Here is a 15,864-nt window from a genome sequence, read left to right on the forward strand (position 1 = left end):
GGACAAATGGTCTCTGTTAATTCTGAATCTAAGAATGAAAAAAACCCCAGACTTTATTTAAAAAAACACACACACACACACACCTTTTTGGAGAAATGCTAGACTAAATAGATTTTACTTTCGGTGAGTGAAATCTGTGGCTAGTACCATTTTAAACAAAATCCAGGACTCCTGACCAAAGGCATAAACTTAGGGTCAAAACGTGATAAATGTCGTAATTATTCCCTGACATTGAAATGAAGACTAATATTTTCCCCAAAATAAACTCAAAATGTAACACAGTGTCCTTCCAGAGGAGCGTGAAGGAAGGCAGGTGTTTTCCCAGCGCTGCTCTCTGTGGCAGCTGTTGGCTCCCACGTAGCACTGTCACAGCGAGGGTGTAAACAGAATTCGTTCCAACTGGCTCCACGCACTTAATAGTCATCCAACAGAAACCGGGGGGCTCACTCCTTCTCCAAAATGTATTATCTTGAGCCGACCTCTATTGTGAGGGAATTCGGAGTTTGCACACAGTCCGCCCAGCTGGAAATCGGAGTCCAGCTGAGGAGTTACATAAAGAAGAGTCTTTAAGGGGAATTTTGAGCAGCACAACAGGGACCTGAATGTAGACTCACCTACCGTTTTTGGCACAAAGTGGCGTGTTCAAAATGGAAAGGTGGTTTTATATCGGGAGCCGTGTGGATAGGCCGGGGGAAATCTAGGTGGCCGCATTTGTTCCCGGGGGTCCCTCGTCGGGGGCAGAGGGTGCCGGCCGCCAGCTCCAGGGTCAACCCAAGGTTCTCTCAGATGGCGTCCGGGGGTGCAGGAGTGCGGCACGGCCACCTGAGGGTGCCTCACAAGCCCCCTGAGGACCGCGGGGCCCCGGGGCAGAATTGTCTCCAGGGGGTGCCGAGGGCAGCGGCGGGGCGTTCTGGCGGGGCCCTGCCCGTGCGCGCCACCTAGTGGGTGCGCCGCCCTGAGCGCCACACTCCCCCGCCCCGCGCCCCCACCCCTCGCCCTCCATCCCCTCGCTCCCCCAGCGCCCCCACCCCCTCACCCCCCAGCGCCCTCCACCCCCTCGCCCCCCATCCCCTCGCTCCCCCAGCGCCCCCACCCCTCACCCCCAGCGCCCCCACCACCTCGCCCCCCAGCGCCCTCCACCCCCTCGCCCCCCAGCGCCCCCACCCCCTCGTCCCCCCAGCACCCCCACCCCCTCGTCCCCCAGCGCCCCCACCCCCTCGTCCCCCAGCGCCCCCACCCCCTCGTCCCCCAGCGCCCCCACCCCCTCGTCCCCCCAGCGCCCCCACCCCCTCGTCCCCCAGCGCCCCCACCCCCTCGCCCCCCAGCACCCCCACCCCCTCGTCCCCCAGCGCCCCCACCACCTCGTCCCCCAGCGCCCCCACCCCCTCGCCCCCCAGCGCCCCCACCCCCTCGTCCCCCAGCGCCCCCACCACCTCGTCCCCCAGCGCCCCCACCACCTCGTCCCCCCAGCACCCCCACCCCCTCGTCCCCCAGCGCCCCCACCACCTCGTCCCCCAGCGCCCCCACCCCCTCGCCCCCCAGCGCCCCCACCCCCTCGTCCCCCCAGCACCCCCACCCCCTCGTCCCCCAGCGCCCCCACCCCCTCGCCCCCCAGCGCCCCCACCCCCTCGTCCCCCAGCGCCCCCACCCCCTCGCCCCCCGGCGCCCTCCATCCCCTCGCCCCCAGGCGCCCTCCGCCCCCCCAGCACCTCCACCGCCTCCTACCCCAGCGCCCCCACCCCCTCGCCCCCCAGCGCCCCCACCCCCTCGCCCCCAGCGCCCTCCATCCCCTCGCCCCCCAGCGCCCTCCATCCCCTCGCTCCCCCAGCGCCCCCACCCCCTCGTCCCCCAGCGCCCTCGTCCCCCACCCCCTCGCCCTCGCCCCCTCGCCCCCCGCCCCTCGCGGGCTGCCGCCCCCCGCCCCCGTCCCCGGCCCGCCGCCCTCGAGGCCCTCCCTGCACGTGGCGGGCTCCGCGGGCTCCGCGCCTAACGGCCGCAGCGGGGCCTCGCGGGCGGGGAGATGGCGTCGGCGGCGCGGCCTCCCGAGCCGGAGGAGTCGGTCGGAACCGGCAGGCCCGGCAGGCGAGGCGCCCAGGGACTCTCCGCGCCCCCCGGGGACTCGCTGGCGGTCGGGACCCTGAGGGGCGCCGCGGCCCCGGCGCGGTCGGTGGTGGCGTCCCCGCGGCCCGGGAAGGGGAAGGCGGGCCGGGAGGCGGCGCGGCGGCGGCTGCAGCTCCCGCCCGCCTCTCAGGCCGAGGGCCGGGCCGCGGGGGCCGCGGGGGCCGCGGGGGCCGCGGGGGCGGAGGAGGAGGAGGAGGAGCAGGCGGCGGAGGCGGCGGAGGCGGAGGAGCCGCCTCTGTCGGTGCCCCAGGAGGAGGAAGAGGAGGCGCAGCCGCTGCCCCCGGTCTGCGTGTCCCCCATGAGGGGGATGTGGCGCGACGAGAAGGTGGTGCTGTACTGCGACCAGGTGCTGCAGGGCTGCAAGGTGAGGGTTACCGTTGCCTTGTGGCAGCCCTGCTGGAGCGGTTGCCGCGCTTTTGGCAGCTTCCAAGGGGTGACAATCTGATCGGTGATGGATCAGTTATCAGTGCCCAGGGTTGCCTCCTGGATCCATAGGCCTCATCAGTGCCCAGGGTTGCCTCCTGGATCCATAGGCCTTATCAGTGCCCAGGGTTGCCTCTTGGATCCATAGGCCTCATCAGTGCCCAGGGTTGCCTCCTGGATCCATAGGCCTCATCAGTGCCCAGGGTTGCCTCTTGGATCCATAGGCCTCATCAGTGCCCAGGGTTGCCTCCTGGATCCATAGGCCTTATCAGTGCCCAGGGTTGCCTCCTGGATCCATAGGCCTCATCAGTGCCCAGGGTTGCCTCCTGGATCCATAGGCCTCATCAGTGCCCAGGGTTGCCTCCTGGATCCATAGGCCTCATCAGTGCCCAGGGTTGCCTCTTGGATCCATAGGCCTTATCAGTGCCCAGCCTTGCCCTTGCATCGATAGGCCTTATCAGTGCCCAGGGTTGCCTCCTGGATCCATAGGCCTCATCAGTGCCCAGGGTTGCCTCTTGGATCCATAGGCCTCATCAGTGCCCAGGGTTGCCTCCTGGATCCATAGGCCTTATCAGTGCCCAGGGTTGCCTCCTGGATCCATAGGCCTCATCAGTGCCCAGGGTTGCCTCCTGGATCCATAGGCCTCATCAGTGCCCAGGGTTGCCTCCTGGATCCATAGGCCTCATCAGTGCCCAGGGTTGCCTCTTGGATCCATAGGCCTTATCAGTGCCCAGGCTTGCCCTTGCATCGATAGGCCTCATCAGTGCCCAGGGTTGCCTCTTGGATCCATAGGCCTCATCAGTGCCCAGGGTTGCCTCCTGGATCCATAGGCCTCATCAGTGCCCAGGGTTGCCTCCTGGATCCATAGGCCTCATCAGTGCCCAGGGTTGCCTCTTGGATCCATAGGCCTTATCAGTGCCCAGGCTTGCCCTTGCATCGATAGGCCTTATCAGTGCCCAGGGTTGCCTCCTGGATCCATAGGCCTCACCAGTGCCCAGGTTTGCATCTTAGTTTTCTCATTTAACGATGTATGCCCACACATAAGGATGCGATGACTTAGCGGTGACTTTGACCTGACAGTACTGCACAGGTCTACACGGGATGGCTGTGGAATCCTGTTTCGTATACAAGATAACGTACCTTGTAACACTCTGTAGAGCAAATACCAGATGTTTCTAGCCTATTTTTTAAAAAATTATAGTGGAAGAATATGTGTATAAAGATATTGGTTGCAATGATATTTGTTAGAATTAAAAATTAGACTCCTGAGTGGCTCAGTGGTTGAGGGTCTGCTTTCGGCTCAGGGCGTGATCCCCGTCGGGAGTGGAGTCCTGCATGGGGCTCCTTGTGAGGAGCCTGCTTCTCTCCCTGCCTATGCCCCTGCCTCTCTGTGTCTCCTGAATAAATAAATAAATAAATAAAATCTTAAAAAAAAATTAGAAACTAAATTTCTGACTGTGGGGATAGTAAAGAATGTGTGGTGGTGGCATATAGTGGAGAGACCCAGGCAGAGTAAAAATGAGGTTTTCAAGAACGTTAGTTATGCTTATCCTTTAAGGTTAAAAAAAAATGCCCCAGGAGACAAAACCAAATATGATTTATATGTATGGATGAATACATACATAGAAAAGTGACTGGAAGGAAGTAGCAACAATGGTTATTTTGGCTGTCAGGATCAGAAGTGGTTTTGGTTTTCCTTACATTTTGTGCATTTCCTTACATTTTCTGCAGGTGAACTGTATTTTATTTTATTTTATTTTATTTTATTTTTTTTATTTTTTTTTTTGAACTGTATTTTATAATTGGATGAAAAATTTTTTAAGAACACAGTTACCATAAAACTAGGACAGTATCAATGGCCAACTTATATCTGATACTGAGAGTTGGAGGAGATGAAGTCTCCAAAACGCAACTGAAAAACGTTTATGTAAATTTTTGTGCCATTAATCAGACAGGCTCTTAAGGACTGTGTTTCACAATAGCTTACATTATTATCCTTGAGGTAGCTGGATTTAAATTTTAAAAATCAAATGGGCAGTATTTGTTGAATGCTTAGCATGCTCATTTGTTTTATACAATGAAGTGCTATCTTAAATTTTTATGTAGTGTTTTATTTTTTTTATTTTTTTATGTACTGTTTTAAATAGTTATTGTATCTTTAAAGTTCAGAAAAAATAATTGCTGTTTTTAAATATGATAATTACTATTTTTTAATGTATAATTACAGTTCTTTCTCCTCAGTGGATTAATAAAACAAATTACTTAAATATAAATAAGTACATGTCTTAGCACTGAATTACTCTATTGAGTGTATGGATCTCTTTTAAGTTTTTAATGTTTATGATATTTTCCAGCAAACATAGATTCAATTTATAAAAGTATATAATTTTATACAACTTACCTATATTTTTTCTTTTGCTAGGCAGAAGATGCTGATGAGGCTATGAGTAAATATCTATCAGAAAAATTAAAGTTGAAAGACAGATGGCTTGGAGTCTGGAAGACTAACCCTGAGTTATTCTTTGTGAAATATGAAGAAGCTTCTATCCCTTTTGTTGCTATACTGGTTGAGGTAAATAATTTTTACCTGATCTTTGTTCTTTTGAGTGAAATTACCAGTTCTTTTTAACACTAAAATATGGCATTACTGATTTGGGGCTTTGACTCTTAAACGGAGATTGATTGACAAAAGGTTATGTCTATTTTAAGTTTCTAAGCAAATTAATAGTGTAAAAAGAAGGGGGGATATTAGCATCCATTTACCTGTGCACAGTTAATTATTAAATGGAATCTAGTGTATCAGACAGTATTTATTAGTTTAATTTTAATTGCTCAAATAACAGAAGTACATTTCTTTAAAATTAGTAACTTAAGCTTTAACAGACTTGGGGCTTCTTTTTCTATCACTTTAATCTTCATTTATCTGTGAAGATAAATTACCAGGTTTAGTTAGATTAAGACAGAAAAAGTGGATCAGAAAACTATTGGTGGGTGCCTGGGTGGCTAAGCAACTAAGTGTTTGTCTTTGGCTCAGGTCATGATCCTGGGGTCCTGGGTTGAGTCCCACATCAGGCTCCTGCTCTATGGGGAGCCTGCTTATTCCTCTGCCTCTCCGTCTCATGAATAAATAAATAAAATCTTAAAAAAAAAAAGAAGAAAACTATTATTTTCTTTCCATGAAAAGTATCCTTTTAGTATAATACATCAACTTTCAAGCATTCATCCTATAACATTTTACTTTTTTAGGTCTATAGGTTAAATGTGGCATATATAATGTCATAAATTTGATTCCCTTAAAGATTAATTATCCTTGTGTAGACATTAATATCTATAATCACAAATGGTATCCCTGCCACAGATATCTCAAATCTATTGTTTTGGTCACGAGAAAAATTTGAAGTTCATTACATTGCACACTACCTGAAAACAATTCAGTTCCATTTCCGTGGAAAAGTAAGTTAGTGGTATTTTTACAGATAAAAATTGGCTTATTTTTGATCATAGAGACTATACAAAAAATATAATAGAGACTTGAGATTAGTTTTTCAATAATATTCTGTGTTTAGTGTTTCTTTGAGGTTTGCTCAATTTCAGGTTTTGAGTAGCCTTTCCCTGGAACTTTCATAACTTCTCTGGACCTTTTTTCATGTAAGAGGAGGTGTACTATGTGGGTATCTTTAACATTTGGGGGGGGCGGTTTAGTCAAGTTTTATGTGGAAGCCTGACAGATATAATACGTTAAGGGAGGATATTTCTGACTGAAATGAAGGGAATGGGTTTTCTCCCGATACCTCATGATAGCCCCTATACTCCATAAAACATTTAAAGATCCTTAAAGTTGTGTGAAAACTCACTGGATTAGATTATCTAGAAATTCTACCAAGTTCTAAGATTTAATATGCAACATATTGATTATTTGTTCTTTCTTACTCCTAAAATAACAAGATTACAGATAATTAGATTGCTTTAGAATCCTCTAGAGATTGCCAATGTTCTTTAAACACTAGAAAGGTAGGAAGAAAAGGGGTGGACAGAGGGAAAATAGTATATTGGAAGATTCTAATTCTTTGAATTATGTGGCAGTCAAACTAGCTCTTTGGACCTCTGAAGGTAGCACTGCACAATTCAGACATTGTTTTGTCTGCCTCTGCTTCTTAAGTCTTACTTGGATTAAAGTATCAGCAGTTGCTATATGATGCTCCTTGTTCTGAAGTCACAATAATTTATTTCTATGGACCTCATTCTCTTTTTATTTAGGTGCTCAATTAGTTTTCTATTGCTGTTGAAAGAATTTACCATAAGGTTTGGTGGCTTAAGCAATACAAAATTTATTATCTTACAATTCTATAGAAAAAAATCTGACATGGGCCCAGTGAGCTAATATCAAGATGCAGACAAGGCTGCATTCCCTTCTGGAGGCTCTAAGGGAAAATCTCTTTCCTTGCCTTTTCTACATTCTGGCCCCCTTCCTCCATCTTCAAAGTCTGTCTTTCTTTCTTTCTTCTTTTTTTTCTTTCTTTCTTTTTAAGATTTTATTTATTGTTCACAAGAGACACACACACACAGAGAGAGAGAGAGAGAGAGAGAGAGAGGCAGAGACACAAGCAGGCTCTATGCAGGGAGCCTGACATGGGACTGGATCCTTGGTCTCCAGGATCACACCCTGGGCCGAAGGCAGGGGCTAAACTGCTGAGCCACCCAGGCTGCCCCAAAGTCTTTCTTAGACTATCTGTCTGGTTCTTTGCAGGCTGGAAAAGTACATGTCTTTTAAGATTCATGATTAGAATGGGCCCAACTGGGTAATTCAGGATAACTTCCCATCTCAACTCCTTAACCTTAATCACATCAGCAGAGTTCCTTTTACCGTGTCGAATAATATTAATATATTCACAGGTTCCAAGGCTAAAGGCATGAATATCTTTGAGGGCCATTATTCTGCCTGCTGCAGGTTCACAACAATAACAAAGAAAAATTTGGAAATATTTGATTGGAACGAAATCTAGCATATCCTTAATCTTGGTTACAAAGTGGTCCAGAAATTAAGGAAACTTTTTTATAACCTCTGTAGAAAGCAGTTTGCCAAAATACATTAGGAATTTTAAAGTAGTTCACTTGTTTTATGTCAGTTATCTCAATAAAGCTGGAAAAAAATAAAAATAACAAAAATAGACTCCCCTGCACAGAATAATAAATGAAAATGGAAAAGTTCACTTAATTTCTAGAAATTTATTCTACAGAAATCAGAAATGCAGAAAAAGATTTATATATTGAATGTTCACAGTGATATTTATAAAATTAAAGATTGATAATACCATACAGCTTTAATAATGAGATGCTGGTCAAATAAATGATGATATATCCATAAAATAGAATATTATATAGTTATAAAACTTATGTTAAAAAAACTTTTCATGATTAAGAAATTGCTCATTGGGGCAGCCCCAGTGGCACAGCGGTTTAGCGCCGCCTGAAGCCCAGGGTGTGATCCTGGAGTCCCGGGATCGAGTCCCACGTTGGGCTTCCTGCGTGGAGCCTGCTTCTCCCTCTGCCTGTGTCTCTGCCTCTCTCTCGCTCTCTCTGAATAAATAAATAAATAAATAAATAAATCTTAAAAAAAAAAGAAAGTGCTCATTGTGTATGTATTTAATAAAAGATTATAGAACTAGATATGCGGTATGATCCAATTATGTAAATTATATAAGTACATAGGAATAAAACTGGAAGATAAAAAGGTTAAGGTTAATGGTGGTTGGCTATTCTGTTGATAGGATTATGGTTGATTTTTAAACATTTTTAAACAAAGAACATGTTTAGTCACTATCAATAAACTTAGAGAATCTATTTTTTTTAGTTTTATTCAAATTCTAGTTAGTTAACATTTAGTGTAATATTAGTTTCAAATGTACAATATGGTGATTCAACACCTCCATACGGTACCCAATGCTCACCACAGTGCACTCTTTAATCCCCATCACCTATTTAACTCATCCCCCCCAGCTACCTATCCTCAGTAACCATCAATTTGTTCTCTATAGTTAAGAGTCTGTTTCTTAGTTTGCCTCCCTCCATCTTCCCCCACCTCCTTTGCTTGTTTTGTTTGTTAAATTCCAAATATAAGTGAAATCATATGGTGTCTTTCTCTAACTTATTTTACTTAGCATTGTGCTCTCTAGCTTCATTCATGTCCTTGCAAAATGGCAAGATTTTGTTCTTTCTTATGGTCAATGTGTCATTGTGTATATATACCACATCATTTTTATCCATTCATCAATTGATGGATGCTTGGGCTATTTCTATAATTTGGCTATTATAGATAATGCTGCTGTAAACATCGGAGTTCGTGTATCCCTTTGAATTAGTATTTTTGTATTCTTTTGGGTACTTAGTATTATTTACTAAATTACCCAGCAATTGCTGGATCATAGAGTAGTTCTATTTTTAACTTTTTTGAGGAAACCCCATACTGTTTTCTAGAGAGGCTGCACCAGTTTGCATTCCTACCAACAGTGCACAAGGATTTCCCTTTCTCCATATCCTCACTAACACCTGTTATTTCTTGTGTTGTTGATTTTAGCCCTTCTGACAGGTGTCAGGTGATATCTCACTGTAGTTTTGATTTACATTTCCCTGATGATCAGTGATATTGATGAAAAGACACATCTTTTCTGTTGGCCATCTGGATATCATCTATTCATGTCTTCAGCCCACCCACCCCCCTTTTTAAAAAGATTTTATTAGTCATTAGAGAGAGAGAGAGAGGCAGAGACACAGGCAGAGGGAGAAGCAGGCTCCATGTAGGGAGCCCAACATGGGACTCCATCCTGGATCTCTAGGATCATGAGAGAGAGAGAGAGAGAGAGAGAGAGAGAGAGGCAGAGACCCAGGCAGAGACCCAGGCAGAGGGATAAGCAGGCTCCACACAGGGAGCATGACATGGGACTCAATCTTGAGTCTCCAGGATCGCGCCCTGGGCTGAAGGTGGTGCTAAACCACTGAGCCACCCAGGATGCCCCACTTCAGCCCATTTTTAAATTGGATTGTTTTCTGGCTGTTGAGTTGGTTAAGTTCTTTATATATTTTGGATACTGGCCCTTTATCCAATATGTCATTTGCAAATATCTTCTCCCATTCTGTTGATTGCCTTTTATGTTGCTTGTTTCCTTCACTGTGCAGAAGCTTTTTATCTTGATGAAGCCTCAATAGTTTATTTTTGCTTCTGTTTCCCTTGCCTCAGGAGACCTATCTAGAAAGAAGTTGCAATGGCCGATGTCAAAGAGAATACTGCCTGTATTCTCTTCTAGGATTTTTATGGTTTCAGGTCTCACATTTAGGTCTTTAATCCATTTTGAATTTATTTTTGTGTATACTGTAAGAATGTGGTCCAGTTTCATTCTTTTGCATGTTGCTGCCCAGTTCTCCCAGTACCATTTGTTGAAGAGACTCTTTTCTCCATTGGATATTCTTCCCTGCCTTGTCAAAGATTAATTGACCATATGCTTGTGGGGTTATTTCTGGGTTTTCCGTTCTGTTCTATTAATCTGTGTGTCTATTTTTGTGCCAGTACCTTATAATTTTTTTTAGTACCTTATAATTTTGTTCATTACAGCTTTGTAATATAACTTGAAGTCCAGAATTGTGATGCCTCCAGGCTTGCTTTTTTTTTTTTCCTTCACAGTTGTTCTGGCCACTCAGAGTCTTCTGTGGTTCCATACAGCTTTTAGGATTGTTTATTCTAGCTCTCTGAAAAATGTTGGTGGTATTTTGATAGGGATTGCATTGGATGTGCAGATTACTTTGGGTAGTATAGACATTTTGACAATATTTGTTCTTCTAATCCATGAGCATGGCATGTCTTCTCATTTCTTTGTGTCATCTTCAGTTTCTTTCATCAATGTTTTATAGTTTTCAGAGTGCAGGTCTTTCGCCTCTTTGGTTAGGTTTATTCTTAGATATCTTACTGTTCTGGATGTGATTGTAAATGAGGCTGGTTCCTTACTTTCTCTTTCTCCTGCTTCATTATTGATAAAGAAATGCTTCAGATTTCTGTATGTTGATTTTGTATCCTGTGACTCTACTGAATTCATGTATCAGTTCTGTCAATTTTTTGGTGAAGGCCTTTGGGTTTTCTTTTTTTTTTTTTTTTAATTTCTTTTATTTATTTATGATAGTCACAGAGAGAGAGGCAGAGACACAGGCAGAGGGAGAAGCAGGCTCCATGCACCGGGAGCCCGACGTGGGATTCGATCCCCGGTCTCCAGGATCGCGCCCTGGGCCAAAGGCAGGCGCCAAACCGCTGCGCCACCCAGGGATCCCGCCTTTGGGTTTTCTATATAGAATATCATGCCATCTGCAAACAGTGAAAGTTTTACTTCTTCCTTGCCAGTTTGAATGCCTTTTATTTTGTTGTCTGAGTGCTGTGGCTAAGACTTCAACCAGTCTGTTCAACCAGTACTGTGTTGAACAACAATGGTGAGAGTGAACATCTGTGTCTTGTTCCTGACCTAAAGGGAAAGCTCTCAGTTTTTCCCCTTTGAGGATGATATAAGCCATGGGTTTTTCATATATAACCTTTATTAGGTTGAAGTATGTTCCTAGTTTAGAGAATCTTTAGTTTGGAAACATTTAAGGGATCTCTCCATGGATTCTGGAAGCTGGTTATTTACCTGGTTTATTATATCATAGTTCTGAAGAACAAATAGTTACTTTGAGCTTTTCTCAACATTTACATCTTGCATTGTGGCTATTTCTGCAAACGCCCACCTTTAGTTATAGAATCCTTGGTTTTATTATTTTTATTTTTAGGGCTAGGGGCAGAGGGAGATGGAGAGAGAGAATCTTAAGGAGGCTTCACTGCCAGCATGGAGCCCAGTCTGGGGCTCAATCTCACAACCCTGAGATCAAGACCTGAGCCGAAATTAAGAGTTGGACGCTTTACTGATTGTACCACCCAGCTACCCTCAGAAACCTTGGTTTTATTTTATTTTATTTTATTTTATTTTATTTTATTTTATTTTATTATTATTTTTTTTTTTTAGAAACCTTGGTTTTAAAGCCTGTTCTGTAACTTGCTATCTGAACAAATTGGAAGCATTTAAATTCACATTTTAGACTGCTTGGGACCATTCTTTTCCCTTTAGCTCCTACTCTGTTTCTTTCCTTTCTTTCATTATAAAGGCCTCAAAATTGTAGTTTATATTAAATGTCTCAATTCCTTACCTTTTGTGTACCCACTTATTGCTAAATGTTTTCTTAGTTTTATAAAAATTAAATATGTACATAATTTATAGAGTCAAATACAGTTACAACGTTTGTTATAAAATGATGTAGTCAGCCAACCTCTATCTACCTCCTGCTGCCATGCCTTGTATTTTCCAGGTGCAGCCAATTTTAACCAGTTTAGTTAATTATTATATTAATTCCCTGTCTCCAAGAATCATGCTTATATTGCTACTTCTTGACTTCTCTGTTTTAGGTTTTATATGTAGGCTCCCACTATGGAAAATGGAGATTTAGGTATTTTATCTACCACCACCAGTATCATTCCATGTTCTACCTTATACCCATATTTTCCACATGCTTCCAACCTCCCTAAATACTTATATAATAATTTTGGTTTTAACATATGCTCTGTTTACCTTCATAGATATGTAGTATCCATTTCATATATAGATAAACCGTTCAGTATACTAGGATTAATTTTCCTTTCCTGGACATTTAAAAACATTTTCCTAGAGTTGAATACCCTGTTTTTTCACTTCTTTTAGTTTGTTTTTTATTTATTCATGGGAGACTCAGAGAGAGAGGCAGAGACTTAGAGGGAGAAGCAGGCTCCTCACAGGGAGCCCGACGTGGGACTCAATCCCCAGAACCAGGATCACGCCCTGAGCTGAAGGCAGATGCTCAACCGCTGAGCCACCCAGGCATCCCTCTTTTATTTTTCTTACAGGTTTGTCCTCGGTTATGTAAATCTTCACAACATAAACACCTCTATCAACTTTGTCTTCTTAAAGAGGTTATCTCTTACACCCTTTTGATCCGCAGTCGATTGGTGATCTCTGTGCCTGATGGATAGCTGTCCTTTTGGGATCTCCCTCCATCATCACGTTAGGAATTCCTTTTGCTATTCTCTTGTACAAATAACCTGTTTCCCAGAATTCCTGTCTTCCTTTATTCTTAATTCTATTGTTTTGGCTAGGGACCTTTTCCTAATAGCTTCATGGGTAAGGACACAAAAAAGATAAAACTATTGCAGTCTTGTGTTCTTGAAAATATCTTTATAGGGCAGCCCTGGTGGCTCAGCGGTTTAGTGCCGCCTACAGCCTAGGGCATGATCCTGGAGACCCTGGATCAAGTCCCATGTCGGGCTCTCTGCATGGAGCCTGCTTCTCCCTCTGCCTGTGTCTCTGCCTCTCTCTCTCTCTGTCTCTATGAATAAATAAATTTTTAAAATCTTAAAAAAAAAAAAGAAAATATCTTTACAGTATCTTCATATTTATTTGAAAAATTGACTAGGAACATGATTCTAGGTTTGATTTTTATGGCCAGAATTAGAAAAATACTGTTCATTTTCAAGCTTCCAGTGTTGGTGATTGAGAAGCCAATATCATCAATCCTTTGATAATACGTATATGTTTTTTTCTCTCTGAAAACTTGTAGGATCTTTTTTTTTGTCCCTAGAGTTCTCCATCAAAATGATAGCAAAGGAATTTTTTGAAACATATGTAAGGAGAAGAGAGAGGAAAGGAGATAATGGCAAGAAAACTTAAAAGGCATAGAACAGATAAGTAGGTGGCAACTGACAGTAGAGCTAAGAAAGTTGAATTCTAAATTTGTATTAGGGAAAACCAAAAAACAACATGATATACACTAAATAACCCCAAAGAATTGATTGTATTTAGGTCTCTGGGCATGGGGTTAAAGATGGAGCTGAGAAAGAATTGGTTGAAAGCTATTTAAAAACAGAGACTTCCATTCCCAGAAAGATGGAGTAGACATTATTTTTCCCTATTCTTCCTACAGAGTATAACAAAAAAAAAACCTGGATTATGTTAATATAAAGCCAACATAAGACTCTAAAAAGATGGATAGAAGGCAGAGTGCCTAGGGACCTCATGACCCAAGGAATGACCATAACTTCCTTGAGGTTTGCTTCGTATATCTTAGACTGGGTATCAGAGAAGCTGGCAACCTAGAAACATCAATAGTAGTAGATCAAAAGTAAAAAATTAAAATTAAAAAGTCCAGGCAGCCAGGGTGGCTCAGCGGTTTGGCGCCGCCTTCGGCCCAGGGTGTGATCCTGGAGACCCAGGATCAAGTCCCACGTTGGGCTCCCTGCATGGAGCCTGCTTCTCCCTCTGCCTCTGTGTGTGTATCTGTCATGAGTAAATAAATAAATCTTTAAAAAAAATTTTTTTTAATAAATAAAAAGTCCCCCACTCCTAAAGGCCTGCTTTCTCTAGTCAAAGGACCAGGAAAGGGGCAACACCACAGGAAGAAAAAAAACAAACCTGCTGTCCCTCTTTCCCCACTGCAGGAAAAGACCAAGTGAAGAACCTAGACTTCCACTCTTGTTAAGTTGTAACAAGGCACACTAACCCCAATGCCAAAGTGGTCTTAGAGAAGACCTAGTGGGGAGAAAATGGGGAGCTGAGTGATAAAGAACTTCTCCTACACCCCTGTTATCAATGTAGACTACATGGGAAGACTGGACTACCACCCCCACCAGTAAGGGGAGACTCCTTCCACTTCCTGGAGCAGTGGTGTCAGAAAAGATCTAGTAGAGAATCAGGACTCCACCCTACTGTGATGTCAATGGAAACAACATGGGGAGCAGAAATGAGATGCTCCTCTCTCTCCAAGCTAGGGGGAAGTATCAGTAGAGATCTCATGTTGAACCTGAACTCCTACCCCAGAATAGCAGTAAAGAAGAAATACCTCTCCCCATTCCTACAGTCAACAGACACTGGAGAATCTGGACTTCACTCCCTATCTGGCAGTAACAGGGTGGAAACTTCCTTTTTATGCCATATTGGTGTCAGAAGAGGACTGATGAAATAAAAGATTTAAATAAGGTCAAGAATCTCATGACATAATATTCAAAATGTCTAGATTTAAATAGAAAATCACTTGTTATCTCTTCTCAATCCCTTGTAAGAATTAGAATAATCTCAACTTGAATGAGATAAAACAATAGACACCAACACTGAGGTAACCTAGATGTTAGATTTACCTGACAAAGACTTTATTATTTTTTTTTAAGATTTTATTTATTTATTCATGAGAGACACAGAGACAGAGAAAGGCAGAGAGACACAGGCAGAGGGAGAAGCAGGCTCCATGCAGAGAATCCAACCTGGGACTCCATCCCAGGTCTCCAGGATCACACCCTGGGCTGAAGGGGGTGCTAAACCTCTGAGCCACCCGGGCTGCCCACTGACAAGGACTTTAAAGCAACCACCATAAAAATGCATTACTGAGCATTTATGAGCGCATGTGAAACAAATGAAAAAATAGGAAGTCTCAGCAAAAACAGTTTTATTTATTTTATTTTATTTTTTTAAAAACAAAGTTTTAGAACTAGAATAATATAGTAACTGAAAAAAACTCAAAAGGATGTGCTGAACAACAGAATGAAGACAGAGGGAACAATCAGCAAACTTGACAATAGAAAGTTAGAAATTATCTAATTGAACACCAGAAGGAATAGACTGGAAAACAAAATGAACAGAGCTGCAGGGACATGTTGGGCTATAACAAAAGACCCAACATTCATGTCTTCTGAGTCCCAGAAAAAGAGAAGAAAAGATGTGGCTGAAAAAAACTTTTGAATAAAATAATGGCTGAAATATGCTGAATTTGGCAAAAAGACATAAAATTTACAGATTTAAGAAGCTGAATGGTAGTATCCTACTGAGAAGGGAGTAAGTCAAAGTTTACTGGCACTGAATGTTAGGATCCTCTTCCTTCTATTCTGACTCTGTTTCTAGCATACAGGCAGTTAAGGCATATCCCTTTAGGCATGAGAGTTGGAAGATTTTTCTATGTTCAGCTCAAAAGAAAAGACCTAAAGATAATTGGCATATTGAGTTCCCATGGAAAGAGCCAGTGCAGAATATCCTGCATTTACAGATAGAACATCCATACTTGTTCCACCCATATACACAGACCTCTTTTTTTTTTTTTTTTTAAGATTTTATTTATTTATTCATGAGAGAGAGAGAGAGGCATAGAGAGAAGCAGGCTCCATGCAGCGAGGCCAATGTGGGACTCGATCCCGGGATTCCAGGATCACGCTCTGGGCCGAAGGCAGGCGCTAAACCA

General features: G+C 43.7%; 1 protein-coding gene across 1 annotated transcript in view; it reads left to right on the plus strand.

Annotated features, from left to right (window-relative positions):
- Window positions 1-1,994: 1,994 nt before the first annotated feature.
- Window positions 1,995-15,864, plus strand: part of SHCBP1L (SHC binding and spindle associated 1 like) — a 45,201-nt gene continuing 31,331 nt past the window's right edge. Inside the window, exons 1-2 of the mRNA XM_072830962.1 lie at window positions 1,995-2,485; window positions 4,967-5,116. Of these exons, the coding sequence (XP_072687063.1) occupies window positions 2,021-2,485; window positions 4,967-5,116 (615 nt within the window). The 5' untranslated portion in view covers window positions 1,995-2,020. The remainder of the gene's footprint in view (window positions 2,486-4,966; window positions 5,117-15,864) is intronic.

The sequence above is a fragment of the Canis lupus genome, chromosome 6 (assembly GCF_048164855.1).
Source record: "Canis lupus baileyi chromosome 6, mCanLup2.hap1, whole genome shotgun sequence".
Classification (NCBI taxonomy): Eukaryota; Metazoa; Chordata; class Mammalia; order Carnivora; family Canidae; genus Canis; species Canis lupus.